The sequence below is a fragment of the Martes martes genome (assembly GCF_963455335.1).
Source record: "Martes martes genome assembly, chromosome: 6".
NCBI classification, from domain to species: domain Eukaryota; kingdom Metazoa; phylum Chordata; class Mammalia; order Carnivora; family Mustelidae; genus Martes; species Martes martes.
The window spans coordinates 124,794,509-124,811,681 of NC_137893.1; the positions used below are offsets into that span (position 1 = coordinate 124,794,509).

Here is a 17,173-nt window from a genome sequence, read left to right on the forward strand (position 1 = left end):
TCACAATAAGGCACAGAGTAAAGATACAGAACAAAGTCAATCACCTACTTTAAAGCTATTTAACTGGCAAGTCAAAGTGGCAGACACTCCATTCCTGCACAGCATCTATTCCCCAAAAGGTGTCTGCCTCTTCGTCTTACAATTGCTGCCCTGGGCGAACAGTCCATGGGACAAATCAAGGTCTCCAGCACAGAGATTGCCCCTGCGTTCAGATCGAATTGCTCTACAAAGCCATCAGCTATCAGCTTTCCTAAACTCAGTAGGTACAAAAAGAAATAACTGACAAATGCAAATGATGCAACACTCAAGAGGGGATCAAAATTTTTGCCTTACCTAGAGAGAAAAGATAAGGAGAATCTTTGAGACTTCACTGCTATGATTCTATGGCAGAAAATAAGCAGAGATGTTTTCTAGCACGATACACAGGAGCAGAAAATAAAATGCATGTCTTCGCCTTACAGAACAATCTATTTGGAAGAGGTTTTTTGCTTTGTGGCTTTGAATGTAAAGGCAAACTTAACATGCTTGTATTAAAGGGTCCCATAAGGCTAAGCCGGGAACCTGGAGCATAGGCTTCTGAGGGCAGCAAAAGCCCCTTTGAGTGGTCTGAGAAAGTCACAGAAAAGGGCCATAGGCCCGGGCTCTGTGAGGACAAAACATGTAATTTTAGTAAATGATTTCCTGTAAAGAAGCAGGTAAGTAAGATAAAACCAAATAGTACTTGAGAATGACTGTAAAAATGAGGGTTTTGACTCTTTGTGTGTGTTTGGGAATGTGTGTGTATGAGAGAGATAGTAATTTATGGGCATTTTTGGGCATGGGACACATTAAAGTAGTAAATACTTGCAAATCCCTTCTGTCCTTTCCAGAGAGCACTAATGTAAAAATGAAGCATTTAATATTAAAGATATATACCTTCTACAGGCAAAATCATCACTAAAGTTAGGTGATGTCATAGTTTATAAGAGGCAGTTACGTCTATATCACATGAATAGGCTTGTTATTAAAGTTAAATAGCCAGTTTTCAGTTGTGGGCAGAAGCAGGTGTGAAGTGGGCGGCACCAGGGAAAGGAGAGACAGCAGAGAGAAGCAGGAAGGACAGAGGAGAATGTGAGGAAGTGCAGCTCAGCCAGGACTGGGGACAGCACACAGGCGGTGGGCAGGCCCCTCTGGGAGCAGAAGGAGAAAGCTCCCGAACCTCAACGGTACACTTTAGATGTAAGTAAATGAGTGTGGTAATCTAAGTAACAGGAGGCTTTTTTACTGTTTTCCTAAGACTATTCTCAGGAATAGAACTGTGACTTTCTTGGTACAAGCAGTTTCATGATCCACAGTGGTATGATGACATTTAGCATCAGTGGGAGTGAGCAAAGGGTGGAGTACAAGCTTCTACCTTAATGTGGTTAATTGCTACCCATTAGAACTTAAATGGCATTTACACGAAGTTTCATAATCCATTTCCACGGGCACTGTATCTACTGAATATGCAACTCCACGCCATATTCATTTTCACTCTTTCACATAAATGCACTTATACAAATTTGCCAAGCACTACTTTTCTAACTTAATGTCAGATGCTCAATTTTAAATCTTAAAATACAACTGAAAATATGATTGAAAAATGCATCCACCTCCCGTTTCTTAACTAGCTGTGGATGAAAACTAGATGAATAATCCATCCTAGAAATTCTGCTGGTGTACTCTTTGTCACTGAGACAACAATTTAAACAGAGCCTAGAGTTTCTGAGATTTGGGGGGTTGGCCACTCCTGTGATGTCATCCCTCATCACTCAAGACCTGGCCAGTGGAAATAGGGCAACTATGACTTTTTGCATTTCTGTTAAGTGAGGCCTTACCTAAGATTCTGGCTCCATGAACACTTTAGAGAATTCAAACACAACAAGGTATGGAGCTATTCTCCGGAACAACAACAACAACAAAAAAGTAACAGTTTGTTGACATTATTGCAACAAGTAAGCTTTACCTTAAATAAAATCTCAAGAAAGTTTAGATGGCATCCTTTTCTTCCAGATTTGTGTGAATTAATGCAGGAGGCAAAATGCTAGCAGCAGACTGCCAGATGAGGAAGAAAGGAAGGGGAAACACTGGTTAATTCTCCCCAGCTGTCAACAGTCTACTTCCCCCACTGCCAGGGGCTCCCTGGCTTTCCCCAGGTCTCTGGTATCAACAGAGAACTGAAAGCTGTAAGGACAGTTAAGTCATGTAGATGACAACAGACAGCTAGGGAAGGACACCCAACTATCTATTTTCCCCAAATGTATCCTCTGCATCTTTGCCTAATATAGTCAATATAATGGGTTCAGCAAGATCTGATCACTGCCTCACCACATGCTCTCCTCCAGATATTTCTCTTCCTCTGGACTATAAATGGCATAAAGAGAAAAGGGAGAGAAGCAATGTCTTGTCTCTCTGGGAAATGGAAAGTGAGCCAGACCCCACTGCTTATGTCGCTGCTCCCCTCACGTTAATGTGAATGGTTATGAGAACGGCTGAAGTATCAGGCCTGGGCTGGAGTTTGGGCTTCATTCACCTCTGCTGGCCACGGTTTTGGGCAAATCATCCCTGACCTCTCCAACCCTCAGTTCCTTCATCTGTAAAGGACTGTTGTATATATCGTGGGAGATAATGTATGTAAAGTCCTCAGTAAAGTTTCTGACACATACTCAGTGTCTGATTGGCAATTTTTATTATTTTTTTCTAAAACCAGCTTTTTAAAAATTAATCTATGATCCCTGCCAAAAAAGGAGGGGAAGGAGGGGGAAGAAAGGAAAGAAAGAAGAAAGAAGGAAGGGAGGGAGGGAGGGAGAAAAGAAAGAAGTATGTGAAAGACATTATATTAAAATTCAGATGAATCTCAAAAATCCACCCCTAATAATTTGAACGTGCCCTGGATTGCCTTTGGGCCAGGAGAACTCTTCAGGAGCACCTGTATGGTCAGTTGTTGGCAGTAAAACCTCATGATATTTTTAAAATGGCTTTTCACTGAGTCTTGGAAAAAGCTCAGACTTAGGTCACTTGATTATTCATGTATCCCAAGAGCAAGGACCCTCTTATGAGTGGTAAAAACTTAAAGATACTTCTAGTCCAGCCCTTGCCAATGAGCTCACCTTTCAGTATTTTCCAGCTATAGTTGTGTTCTAGCTAGTTTTATCAAGGTGGGATCACACTGGGATCTTGTTAACCAAACTGTTACCATTAATTTTAAACATATGGTGCCGTTTTCCACCCTGCACTACTAGATGTTAATATATATTTTTTATTAAAAGGGTGGCAAAGTTAAATAAGTTTGAGAAACCTTTATTAATCTTAGCAGGCCACAGTGCATTCACATATCCTAAGTTTGGAGAAGTCAGTCCTACAACAAAGAATCTGCTTACTTTTGCAATTCAGCATTGAGCAGGCTTACTGGGCTTTACACAAAGTTTAAAAGACTGTCATGTGTAGCAACTACAAGCATGACTATGGTAGGTACGGAACAGAAGATATATGGAAAGACCAATGTCCCCTAGAGAAGTTAGAGGTCCTCTACTTTGCAGTTTTCAGGCACTACTGGTAAGATGTTGACTATCTGAATTTGCTTGGATGTGGTTAACAGCCTCCAGTGTGTTCTCATGAATACAAGGAGTTGCTTCAATGTATGTGGAGGGCAGCAGGCATGAAAACAGAGTGAGACAGTGTCATATAATTATGTAAGAAGATAAAAATATTTTAAAAGTTTGAATTGTCAACTAACTATATTCCGTAAGAAGTGCAAATTCTTGATAATCTGTTTGTGTAAACTGAGTATTTAGAGCTCTGACCCACCAGCACTATAGTAGTTTTTAAACAGTAATTTTTTTTTTCAAATTGTAACAATAATTATTAGATGTTGATTATAGAATCTGGGCAGAGGGTAATGGCTGTTCACGGTAAAATTCATTCAACAATCCTGTAAGTTTATCATAAAATATTGGAAAATATGTAACTGCATAAAATTTGTTTATCCTGAAGTTCAATACAGTTTAATACAGTTTTTATATTCTTCAAGTTGAAATATCACTTACCCACTCAAATTAAGTTTTAAATCATTTTGATCTAGGAAACAAGACTATAAATGGATGTTAATGAACCTGAATCAGCAACAGGAAATGGCTTTGTATAAATTGTTGCACAAATGTTTACAAGACAGAGGTAGATTCTAATCATGAATGTATAGCATATTAATGCTAATTTTTTACAGGGTTGTTATTATGCCCTTTTCACAGATGGGTAAACTGAGATATAAAACCCTAAGCAAATCACTGAAACAGTTAGGATCCCTACACTCTGTTTGTCAAATGCTCTCTACTCTTCATCGTGGAAGTTCAACCATAAGTAAAAAAAATAAGTCACTTAACCTAAAGATTAACCCGTACAATATGCTTGCGTATAAATGAGAAAGATTATGTAATTAAATGTGTGCAAATAAGATGCTATTATGACTTGTTTGATCTGTACTTGCCAAGGCTTCTTTATTCTAAAGCTGATTATAGTGCCAGGATGTAGATATACTTTAAACAAACAATGCTTCTCTTTTTTCATTCTTACGCTTTGTTGACTTTAATTCTGGCAACATCTACTTTTAGTCATAAGTCTGTGAAGTAACCTCATTTTAATGCATTTAGAAAAGTGAGGGATAGTGATGGTCTTAAAATGGCAATAGCAAACTATGAATTCTTACTTAATAATGACAATTTTTTTTTAGAAATCAAGAAATTCAGACTTCTTTCAGGACCCATAAATGAGAATTATACAATGTTTCTTACATCATCAACATGTGTTACTGTCTGAACCCCACGGGAATCCTTCATAGCAAAACCTACTTGTATTGTGGAACAAATCAGGTCTTGAATGCCAGTGAGAATGATTTAATTTTGTACGTCTGTTTCTCCATAAAATCTGAAAATTTTTACATTCTTACTGAAAGGCCAGAACATTTTACTTTTGCATGGATGTTTTGGCTTCTTGGGCTCACTGTACTGACACCATCCTGTCAAGGAAACTTCATTTGGAAACAGCATTTGGAAAGACCTTTTTGAAGTCTTTGAGCCAAAATGTATATAAAATGCTTTTATTATAAATGAAAACAAATGCAGCCCCTTTGTTTCAAAGTTTGAGCTGCACCCAGGACGAGTGCTAGGCTTGGCATTTTGGGAGTGAGATGATAGTACTGTCCTTCTTCCAGCTCCACTGAGCTCACGAAAGACTTACTCATTACTTATGTATTTATTCAATAGTGCTGGACATTTTTTTCTGGTCTATTTTTAAAATGTCATTAATTTTTTTTATGACTGAAAAAGTTTATATTCATTTCAAATATATGGAAAATACAGAAATGTAAATAGGAACTAAACATAACCAGTAATAAGCATTATTAACATTTGGTATGCTGTTTCACTATCAAAATTTATTTCTAAGACTCCCCACTGAGTGTGGAGCCTGATGAGGGATCGATCTCATGACCTTGAGACCTTGACCTGAGCAGAAACCAGGAGTCAGATGTTCAACTGACTGAGCCACCCAGGCACCACTATTTCCGGGTTTTAATAAAAATTTCATTTTTTACCCTGGTGCAAAAAAAAAAATTAAATAGATTGAAATTTGGTCTATCTGGTTCTGAATTTAGAGAACAAGAGTTTGGAAAAGAAGGTATGTGCAGATAGCTAGAATGATACTTTTGAAAAAATAATGTATTCATTTTTATAAAACTTGCCTCATATTTTTAAGTAGGTTAGGCCATATAGGTTAGACAAAAGAGAGTTCCAGCATCTATTGATAACATCGTCTTTCTCCTACTTCTTAGAATTTCTGAAAGTGTGGCCTTATATATTTTTTAATGTAATGTTCTTAAAATATATCTAATATCTACTGTATATAATAAATGCCTCTTTGTAAGGATAGCTTAGAAGAACATATTAAAATGATCTAAATGTTACACTGTTCATAATTTAAAACTAGAGCTATTTTTGTCCATAATATAAAATCTGTATTAGGTGTTCAAGCATACAACATTTTTAATTGTTATAAACAAAAATAATAACACTGCCGAGACTAACCTCTGTGTTAGCAAGTAAACTATTTGTTTGCTTTCTTTCGTAAATGTTCAAGTCTCTTTTTGAATTGCATCAATGAACAAGGAAGCCAGATCCGGTTTCCCAGAGAGGAATCATTAAAGACAGGAATAGTTTCCTGAACACAGGAAATCTGTAAGCACCTAAACAAGGACAAGCAGACTCCAGGGAAAAAGACAATGTTACCAACATGCTCCTTTATGTCTGGCCACAGAAACCACCATGGATATTTAAAAGCATACTGATCAGGGAAAGGTAAAATATAACCATTTACGTAAAAAAAATCACACTGCTTATACATATAACATATCTAACCCAAACCAAAAATTAATGTGTATATAAGTCCCAAGAATGAAAACTTGAATTTCCCTTTAACTATATCCAGAATTATGCAAAAGTATCATTATAAGCAACTCCCTTTTTAATGAACAAAATTCATTGGTGTGTAAAGTGATACTTTAAGAAATGTGTAGGGTGATAACAAAAACCAAAACTCCATAAGAATATTACTCTTAGAGGTACCTTAGTAGCATAACATAAATCTGAAAGTCTTGGATTATATAAATTGAAATTAGGTAGTATTTCTTGAAGCTCTGAGAACTGCACCTTTATACTTAAAAATTCTTTCAGTTAGTTATATGTATATTAGGCAGGCAAGAGGGAGAAGGTGCAAAAAATGAGAAGGAGAAAGAAGCTTTAGAAAGAAAAGAACACTATTCAAACATTTTATCATCCACCATCCAAATGAATGACCAATACCTTCATTTTAAATAACGAAAAGAACAACTGTGAGAAGTTTCCATATTCAAGGAACACTCAGTGTAATCCATAAGTAAAATTGAACTGTGGAGCCTTAAATTGAAATTAGTAAGAGTTTAAACAACTCTGCGTAAGCAAAATTTTATACGCTACCACCTTTTGTAGGTCATGCTTTTCCACTAGAGGCCCGGCATTGAAAACACCAACTGATGCAGGTCCTTTTAAGAACATGAGTCAGTTCCTACCTCTACATAGTCCTTGGCATGGCCCCAATCTCGTTTGGCATCCAGATTTCCCAAACTGAAACATTCCAGTTGTCCAAGGTAAATCTTAGCCACTGACCGGCTAATTTTTCGAGTAACAAAATTAGCCCCTAAAAAGAGATAAAAAGGTACATTATCAGTATAGTACATTTGACATTTAACAGTTTGGTGAACCAAACCCAATCTCAGCCTCTGGGCATTTCTTTCATTCTTTTCCTCCCTTCTTTAAAATAAGAATAAAAGAAAATGATCATTAACTGTCATTTAGATAAGAAGCTCTAATTCTAAGTGTCACATCAGCTCTACTTTCATAACAAACATTTTTCTTTGGAGGATGTCTTAACATTCCTAATTTGCTGCTGCTATATGTGACCCAGGCATTAGGCCAAAGAAAAGCTATTGGAATGCCAGTTTTTAAACAGAAAATTCAAAAGGGTTGTATAAAGGGAAATGCCAGAATGGAAGATGGACATCTAAGACCACCCTGATTTTTTTAAAGAACATAAACAGCATATGTTCCTATTAATAAAGCTATTTTGGGGCTCATGGGGGAATGGGAGAGGAGAGTAACTTAGCTCACAACTATTGAAAGGAAACAAACAAGAAATACACTTGAGTTGCCAATAAGTAGTGATTGTTCTTCTTTAGAAACCTGCAAAGCTCTCCAATTATAAATTATGACATAGTTCCAAGTCAAAAGTTTCCCTGTACTATACTTAACTGAAATTTCACCTTCCAAATTCACTTCAGTACTATGTACAGAAATGGTCTCCTGAATTGGGCATAAATATTTTGAAACAATTGATGAAAGGGACCATAAATTGAAGAAAGAAGTGAAATTGTTTTATATTCTTTAGTCTTTAACGAAAATGTCTACTTTTAAAAGATTACAGAGAAGAACAAAATTAAAAGACACTTCTGAGATGATTTTACCCAAGCCTCTGTTTCTAGGTAAGGTTATCACAAGTACCAGGTAATGCCAAAGTCTCAAGGTAATAGCACACATAAAGTCAATAATGGCTGCATACAGTTTAGATAGATTACTATCATAATTTATCACATTTCAATAACTTTAGCTTTGTTCTTTTGCAGATTAAGCAGGGAGGTGAGTTATGATGAAAGCTTTTGGCTTCTAGAGAAACTGGCACAGGGATAAGGGGAATTTTTCTGAAGAGGTTTACTAAATTTTGGCAAGAACACAGCCCAGGGCAAGTGCAAACAGATACTAGATCACTTACTACAAAAATCTGGTATACACATCTATACCAAAACCATCATTAAAAATGACAATGGGATTTCCATGGAAATCTAAAATTTTCAGTTTCTCTTAGCAGCTGATAGAGTATGCTCTGCTTCTTCCATGGCAGTTTATAAAACACAGAGCTTCTTCAAAAAAGAGCCTTTCGAAATGAGGAAATATTTAATAAGAGCAATCCTTCTCAATCTGCCACCCTTAGCAATCTTTTATTCTCTACGGACTTGTAACAAATAAATTTAAATTTAAAATTAAATGTAGATTTCTCGATGTCCTTCTATCTTAATAACAGGACTATACTATCATTCCAAATATACTAGATAAAATAGTGATGCCATATAATTAGATGAAGCTCCCAACATAAAACGGTTCAGATTATTCTCTTTACTTGGAAGCAAATATTTAGGGGTCCTCAGCAAGTATGTACCATGTTCAAACAATCTATCTAGGCTCTACCCTTATTGTTTAGTCTTTCAAACCATATTAACTGAGCACCTACCAAGCAGAGAGCACTGAGCTGGGGAACTTGTAAGTGATGTGGCAGCCCCTGCTCTCAAGTAGCACAGAAAGTGTAAGACAGACAAATAAATCAGGGTTGCCAGACGTTAGATGACAGATCTGCAAGAGGAAGAGTCAAGTCTGGTAACTCCGTGGCTGGATGTGGTCAGGAAACACAGAGAAGCAGACTGCCCTGAGGTCCTGAGGTTTCATTAGGCTGGGAGATACGGACGGTGCTCCAGCCACTGGAGCACATGCAAAAACAGCACAGGGGCTTCTGAGTAGGCCTTTGTCTCTACTTCCTTATCACAACCCTGCAATGATCATGACCTCAACACCTCCGACAATGGCTATCACTTTTAGCACGGTGCTAAGTGCTGCTCCATTGATCTATATATCTATCCTCATGAGAGTATCACACATTCTTGATTACTTTAGCTTTATGCTAAGTTTTAAATCAGGAAGTGTGTGTTTTTGGACTTTGCTCTGTTTAAAGATTGTTTTAGCTATTCTCAGCCCCTCAAATTTCTGTATGATTTTTAGGTTCAGCTTCTTAATTTCTGCAAAAAAAGTCACCGAGATTTTGATAGGGATTGTGTTGAATCTGTAGGACAATATGAAGAATACTATCATCTTAACCATATCCTGTCTTCCAATTTATGAACACAGGATGTCTTTCCATTTACTTAGGTCTTTTGAAATTTCTTTCAGCAATGTTTTGAAGTTCCCAGAAAATAAGTTTTGTTTTTGTTCTGTTAAATCTGTTCCTAAGTACTTTATTCTCTTTGATGTTATTGTAAATGAAATTGTTTTCCAAATTCCACTTTCAGATTAATTTTAAACATTATTGCTACCATTTGTTTTACTAATTAATTTTTGGAGAGGCTTAAAGTTATTATTTTTTTTAAAAATTTGCTCCCTTCGTTTTTATACCTTATCACACACGACTGACGTTTTTAGGAGAAAACTATATAAAATCATTATATATTAGAGTGAGACTTAGTGGCAACTTTGCCCAACCATTGCAAGTGTGCAGATGGGCAGAGAGAGAAGCAGAGGCTAAGCAAAACTGCCCAACAGTCAGGACCAGTAGATGAGCCTGATCCAAGCCTGTCTTGTGTGCTTTCCCACCTGTGGCTGTTTTTACTAAGTCACAGTGCAATGTAGGAGGTATCCTTCTTCAGATTAGATTTAAGTGGGTGTACATTATTAACATATCGATAAATGGACCTCTTGCAATTATTTTAAGTGCACATTTGATTTCTAAGAGCATTAAACTAGAAGACCTTAGCTAGGAAGAAGACCAAGAAATGAAAAGTTAGCCCAATGACCAAAGACCAACTCTATTAGCTACTGGTTATAGTATTTTGCACCAACCATTTAAAAGCTCTGAAGTTACAGTCTCTTCTCAATTATTTTAAGTGCACATTTGATTTCTAAGAGCATTAAACTAGAAGACCTTAGCTAGGAAGAAGACCAAGAAATGAAAAGTTAGCCCAATGACCAAAGACCAACTCTATTAGCTACTGGTTAAAGTATTTTGCACCAACCATTTAAAAGCTCTGAAGTTACAGTCTCTACCAGTATAGTAATACTTGCCATGTCAAATCACAGGATATGTTAATACAGGTGAAACAATGCTGTAGAACATAAATCATTACTGAAATGTAAGGAATTAGGATCATCAAGTCCTCATTTGTAAAACAAGGATAATAATAGGTACTTACCATGTAGATCTGATGTTTAAGTGAGAAAATCTAATGGTAATATGGTTAGCAAGCACTCAATAAATATTAGCCATTATTATAATTTTTATATTACAATGTTAATGGTATCTATAATTAAGCCTAAATGAAAAGTTCAGGTTTCTTAGTTCTTTTATGGCTAGGTCTCTTAATTCTCTGATTTTTGAAAATCTGAGCTTGAGAACAGATCTAAATAAAGAGCCAATTTCCAATGTACAGACTCACACACTGAAAGCGCTAACAAACATTTCTTAAACCAACTGCAGTTTACTTTTTCAATATAAACTCATTAACAAAGAAAAAAGAGTGGCCACATAAATGTATATCCATAAGAAGAAGATAAATTAAGATGGATTTTAGTTCAAATCTTAGTTCTAAGACTGAGATCACCAGTTTTGTTAGCACTGACAGAATGAAAAGAACAGAACTTGCATTTTGACAATATAGCATACAAGAAAAACTGCCACATTAAAAAACACCAAGATATGCTGGATAAAATATATTTATTTTTTATTTAAACTCAAAGCTGAGTCTCCAAGATGAACTCAAGTGAGGGGAAAGCTCCAGAGCACAGGTCTGGGTGAGCACTGAGGGTTCTGAGCTAAGAACATGACTAGAGCACCACCTTAGGACCTGGAAATAGGCTTCCGCTTTAATATCCAAGCCGAGGCAAAGGACATGGTGTTGGAGAGAGAACACTGGAAGTAGGATTATACACTATGTGAGTTAACAGTAATTCTCTTCCTTTTATAAGGGCCATTATTTTAAACAAGCATTTTAACTTTTCAGTTTCCTTACCTATAAAATGGGATAAGAATCCATACTAAGGACCTAATAAGACACTATCGTTCAAAGGCTGTAGAACACTCTACCATTGTCAAGTATTTCTGTTAGTTACAAATAGGTACAAATGTTTATTGTCTTGAATATGTTTACTGTGATCAATCTTTTAAAATAGTAAGGCTTTTTCTTTCACATTTGTCTGTATGTGACCTTCTCCACAGTTAGCTCAAGTCTGGGAAAAAATTACGAGAGCTACTTCAAATAGTCAAAAAGAAAGTTAATATTCATCCCTACCATTCAAAATAGGATTCTGTACCAAGATAGTTAAAATAAGGTTTCATGGAAGAGTAATTTTCTAAATAATTTAGTGTATCAAACGCCAAGAGTGGTCACAATCCAAAGCTTCTCCTAGGTTCTGATGGGCATGCATGTGGGCTGCAGTTCTTGGGGAGAGGAGAAGAAGAAGTGGCAAAAGGGGTTCCCAAGTCATCCTGTGCAGTGGAGAAGGACACAAGCAGAGGCGGGAGAGGTGAGTCTTTAGTGTTCCAACCCAGCTCCTTGGGATAACAAGCAAAGTATATTTAAGAAATCATTGAGGAGGAGCCTTCACCTTACTTCATGTTGGAGAGTCTGGGGAAATCTCCTTAGGATGCCACCTGGGATCTGACCTGGGGCAGCTGCACCATGATACACTGAATAGGGCATGTGCTCCCTCAGAGGGCAGGTGTGGTGCTGTGAGACCCAACAGGCCTGGCCTGCAATGATGTATGGGCCGGAGGTGGTGAGGGAGGAAGCCTGTAGTTGAGTCTTGGCAGTAAGACCATGTAGGCCACAGACTACATGTAGGATGAGACAGTGGGTCTATAGTCCATAATGCCAAGGAGGGGTAGAGTGAGGCTAGCTCACCCTAGAAGCCTACTGGAAAGAGAAGCCCCTGAATTTGATCAGCAGCAGACACCAAAAAGAGCCAAGCCTGAAGCTAGCACCACCTCGTTGGCCACTAGGCAAGGGAATGGCTTATACCAGCAACACAGCAGCTGAGATTAGCAGTGTGCATAGTGTACCACTGGGTCTGAGGATGCCAGCTGCCCCCTTGTCAACACCAAATAAAATAAGACACATTTGTATCCCAAATAACTAGATGCCATCTCAAAGAGAAACAAGGGAAAAAAATGGCATATCTAGAGAAACCGGCTTCAACACTGTGTTACAGCAGATACTTAATTACAATTTTTAATTGAATTTGGTTTGGGTTTTTTTGTTTTTGTTTTGTTTTGAGAAAAGTATAAATTTAACCATTAGGGACTGTGTGTATTTCCTGTGGCTGCCATAACAAATTACTACAAACTAGGGGGCTTAAAACAACTGAAATTTATTCTCTCACAGTTCTAGAAATCACAAGTCAACAGGGACATGTTTCTTCTGGGAGGTCTAGGGGAGAAACCTTCCTTTGCTTCTTTCTGTATCTGATGGTTCCAGGCATTCTTGATTGTTATCTTATGGCTACATCACTCCAATCTCTGCCTGCATCTTTACACCATCTTCTCTGTGTGTCTGTGTTTTGCCTCTTCTGTTTCTTATAAGGATACTTATCAATGAATTTAAGGCCTACTCTGGTAATCCAGGATGATTTCTTCATCTCAAGATTCTTAATTACATCTGTAAAGTCCCTTTTTCCAAATAAGGTCATATTCACAAGTTCTCAGAATTAGGAAGTAGGCATATCTTTTTGGGGCCACTCAATCCATGATAAGGGTCAAGGATTAGGATATTTGAGAAAGTATGATAAAACACAAATCAAGCATTGTTATATTATTTTAATATCATCTTTAGGTAGTGGTGCATCTTTCAGGAGCACAACAGTCAAAGAGTCTCCAGTTGTAAAAGATTTAAAGGGATAAAATAAGTTTCCTCTCTATTTTAACTGTTAAGTTTGCCTCAGTGAATCTGAATAGCTCCCTGGATCTCTTCAAGTAATACACATGTATTTATAGTTTTGGACTAGAAATTCTGTGCATATACGTATATTTGCCATTTTCCCTTTTCATCATTCTTTCTTGAGTCTTCTGGTATAATTTCCTTTCTTCTGAAAATGCATTCAGTAGAAGTTCCTTTAATGTAGAGAAATTGACTCATATTTGGAAGATACTTTTGCTAATTACAAACTGCAGGGTGCAAATTGTGTTCTCTTAGCATGCTGAAGTTCTTATTCCACTGTCTTCTGGTTCCCATTTTTTACTACTGATAAGTGTGAGGCCATTCTGTCATTCTTTGGTAGAATCATCTTTGGTATTTTGTAGGTCATCTTTCTTCCTCCCATTAAAGATTCTCTCTTTGTCTTTGGTATCCTGGAGTTCCAATTCCATGTGTCCAGACATGGTTTTCTGCATGGTATACCCAGTGCTTCTGTATCCGTGTCTCTTACAGCGCGTCTGGAAATCTCCCAGTAATCATTTCTTCCAATATCGGTTCTTCTTCACTCTATTTTGTTTTGTTTTCTCTAACTATTTCCTTTGGGAAAGGAATGCTAGACCTTCTCATTTCATCTTCCAATGTCTTAATTTCTTTCTTCCTTTCTTTCTCTGTTTCCATCCTTCCTTTTTTTTTTTTTTTAAATAATTTTCATTTCTTTGCCCTTCTCTGCAATGTTCTGGGTAACTTCCTTAGATCCATCTAATTTTCCTTCAGCACTCTAATATTTTAACTTGGCCATTTAATTATTTCTAAAAAAATTTTTTTTATTAACATGTAATGTATTATTAGCTCCAGGGGTACAGGTCTGTGAATCTCCAGGTTTACACACTTCACAGAACTCACCATAGCACATACCTTCCCCAATGTCCATAACCCACCACCCTCTCCCTACCTGCCTCCACCCGGCAACGCTCAGGTTTTTTTTTTTTTTTTGTGAGATTAAGAGTCTCTTATGGTTTGTCTCCCTCCCAATCCCATCTTGTTTCATTTATTCTTTTCCTACCCCTCAAACCCCCACATTGCATCTCCACTTCCTCATATCAAGGAGATCATATGAAATTTGTCTTTCTCTGATTGACTTATTTCGCTGAGCATAATACCCTCTAGTTCCATCCATGTCATCACAAACAGCAAGATAATTTTTTTTTTTTTATATCTAAAGTTCTCTTTGGCTCTTTTTTTCAAATCTTCCTGGGCATTTTTATATTCTGTTGCTGCTTATTTTTAAGTAAATAAAATGATTTTTATGATTTATCATTTTATTTACTTAAAGTTGTCTTACTGATTTTATATTCTGAATTTGATAACCCCAATATTTAAAGTTCTTGGGGGCTAATTTCTTGTTTTTTTTTTTTTTTTTCTGTTGATTTTGATTGATGATGGTTTGTTTCCTTGTGCATTTGATGACCCTAAGAGTTCATATTTAGTCATCTTAATCTGCTGGAAACCAGAGGAAAAGTCTGAGAATGACTGTTTCCTCCTGAGAGTGTCTGCATTTGTTTCTGATGGAAGCCAGGAGACACTAACCCCTGCAACCTTTCATCCCCTTCCACAGTCCCCAGGTTAATACTGTTCTGCTCTTCCACTTTGTTACTATCTAAGGCCAACAGCTGAGCCTTCTAGTTAAAGAGGTTGAGCATTACCTAAAGGTCTATTAAAAATCACTGCAAAAGGCGTGCCTGGGTGGCTCAGTTGGTTAAGCATCCGACTCTTGGTTTCCGCTCAGGTCATGATCTCAGGGTCCTGAGATGGAGGCCCGAGTGGGGCTCTGCACTCACTGTAGAGTCTGCTTCTCTCTCTCTCTCTGTCCCTCCCCCAACTCTTGCACTTGCACATGGTCTCTTCCTCTTTCAAATAAATAAATAAATAAAAACACTGCATCACACTAAGTAAACAGGATTAGATACCACTTTGGGGTCCCTAGAGGTTCCTGTCTATTGGTGGGAGGGAACTGCCAGGGAGATGACAGATTTAGAGAAATAAAGATATTAAAAGAAATTAATTTTTCTGCATTTCTGGATGCAGTGCAAATAATTGTGCCACCCCATACATATTTATTTTTATTTTCATACTAGGCATTCAGAAAAATTTGATTTTTTTGGTTTTCTCAATGGAGTATGCCTGCATATAGATACACACACACACACACACACACACACACACACACACATATATATATATATACACATGTATACACACACACACGTATATAAACATCTAAACCTGAAATTTGTATCACTGGTTTGCTTGTACTTTTTCTCTGGCTCAAATACAATTACTCTTGATGATTTTTTTCACATACCAGGCAAATATACTTTTTTTTTTTTCCTTATGAAATCCTGAACCAGAAGATTGTCTTGTCTTGTGGTTCTTCCCCTTTACACTGGGCCTCACTTCCTGTGAGAACAGATGATTATGGCCTGCTGTGAGATCATTCCAGCACCAACACACAGGAGGCAGCTCAGATAAACAACTAAAGCCAAATTCCTAATTTCCTGGCTTTGTTCTTACATCTAATCCTTACATCAATGTGTGTGCATATATATATGCATGTTCCTTGTTAAACTTTATAGTATAAAATCATAAAATATACCAAGATAATATTCCCCTAGTCAGATACCTTCTAAAACAAGTTTAAGGAAAAGAAGAACTAACAAAATTTATAAAACATACACCCTAAATTATCAGCATTTAACTTTAAGACATGAATAGCAGTACACTTACTAAAATTAAAGAATTGGATCATCTGCTAAATCATATTTTTTACCACAATGTATTACCCTTCAATAGAGACTTTGTTTTTGTTTTCATAACATACAAAATGCAAGAATGGACATCTTATGATGACCAAGTGGAACTAAGGGAACAAACATGAGGGAGATAAAGTAAGGGAGATAATTGTCCCTACTAGGAAAATTCTGCTTATCACAGTAAACAAAACTGCTTCTTTGTCCGACATATATTTCACTATAGTTCTGTCTTTATACTGTCTAACTCCAAAGAAGCAAAGTAGCTAAGAGTGTGGGAAATTATCATTGTTTGTAGGTGTACATGAACACACAACTGTGTATACGTGAACACATACATACAAACATATGCAAAATGTATCCCTGTCAGCATCCAAATAGTATTTGAAGTAACCACAATTTCTCTAAGAAAACTTCTATTTCATTGCTTAGTACTTCATCCAAAAGCTTTAGATTTAAAGATTTTTTTGGAGTTAAAATACAAAGCCAGTTTGGATGATATTCATTGCAAAACAGAAATCATTCCAATTTATCCTGAACCCCACATGAACCTCCGCCCTGGGGCCCTGCATTCCCCCCCAGTGGTAGTCTCTGGCCACCCCACTGGGAACTGCCTGGGCCATGGCTCGCAGCAGACAGGGTGTAGAAAGAAGAGACACTGGGAAGGTCATGGCTGACTGAGCAGACTGCGGAGATCAGAGAGCTCATACCTCATTTGCTCACCAAGCCCTGCCAAGAGCAACACTATTTAACTGCAGGTACTCAAAATCCAACAGGCATGCTTAAAGGAATCTCAGGCTTACAAGAGGACCATTCACAATGTGCATTTGTTGGGGATAGGTACCACCTTTTGGCAATTATTCATAAATATGTGTTTAAAGAGAAAGATTCAAACCACTTTGCTCTTTGTATCAATGTTCAATGTTTTTCTACTGAGAGTTAAGATGATTCAAATTCACAAATCCTTATTTCAAGGTTTCCCAGTTTGGCACTATTGACATCTGGGACTGTCCAGTGCATTGCAGAGGGTTAGCAGCAT

At 37.1% G+C, this 17,173-nt stretch overlaps 1 protein-coding gene across 1 annotated transcript in view; it reads right to left on the reverse strand.

Annotated features, from left to right (window-relative positions):
- The window catches only part of GMDS (GDP-mannose 4,6-dehydratase), a 616,840-nt gene that overhangs the window by 294,327 nt on the left and 305,340 nt on the right, over positions 1-17,173 (reverse strand). Inside the window, exon 7 of the mRNA XM_080805486.1 lies at positions 7,115-7,242. Within this exon, the coding sequence (XP_080661612.1) occupies positions 7,115-7,242 (128 nt within the window). The remainder of the gene's footprint in view (positions 1-7,114; positions 7,243-17,173) is intronic.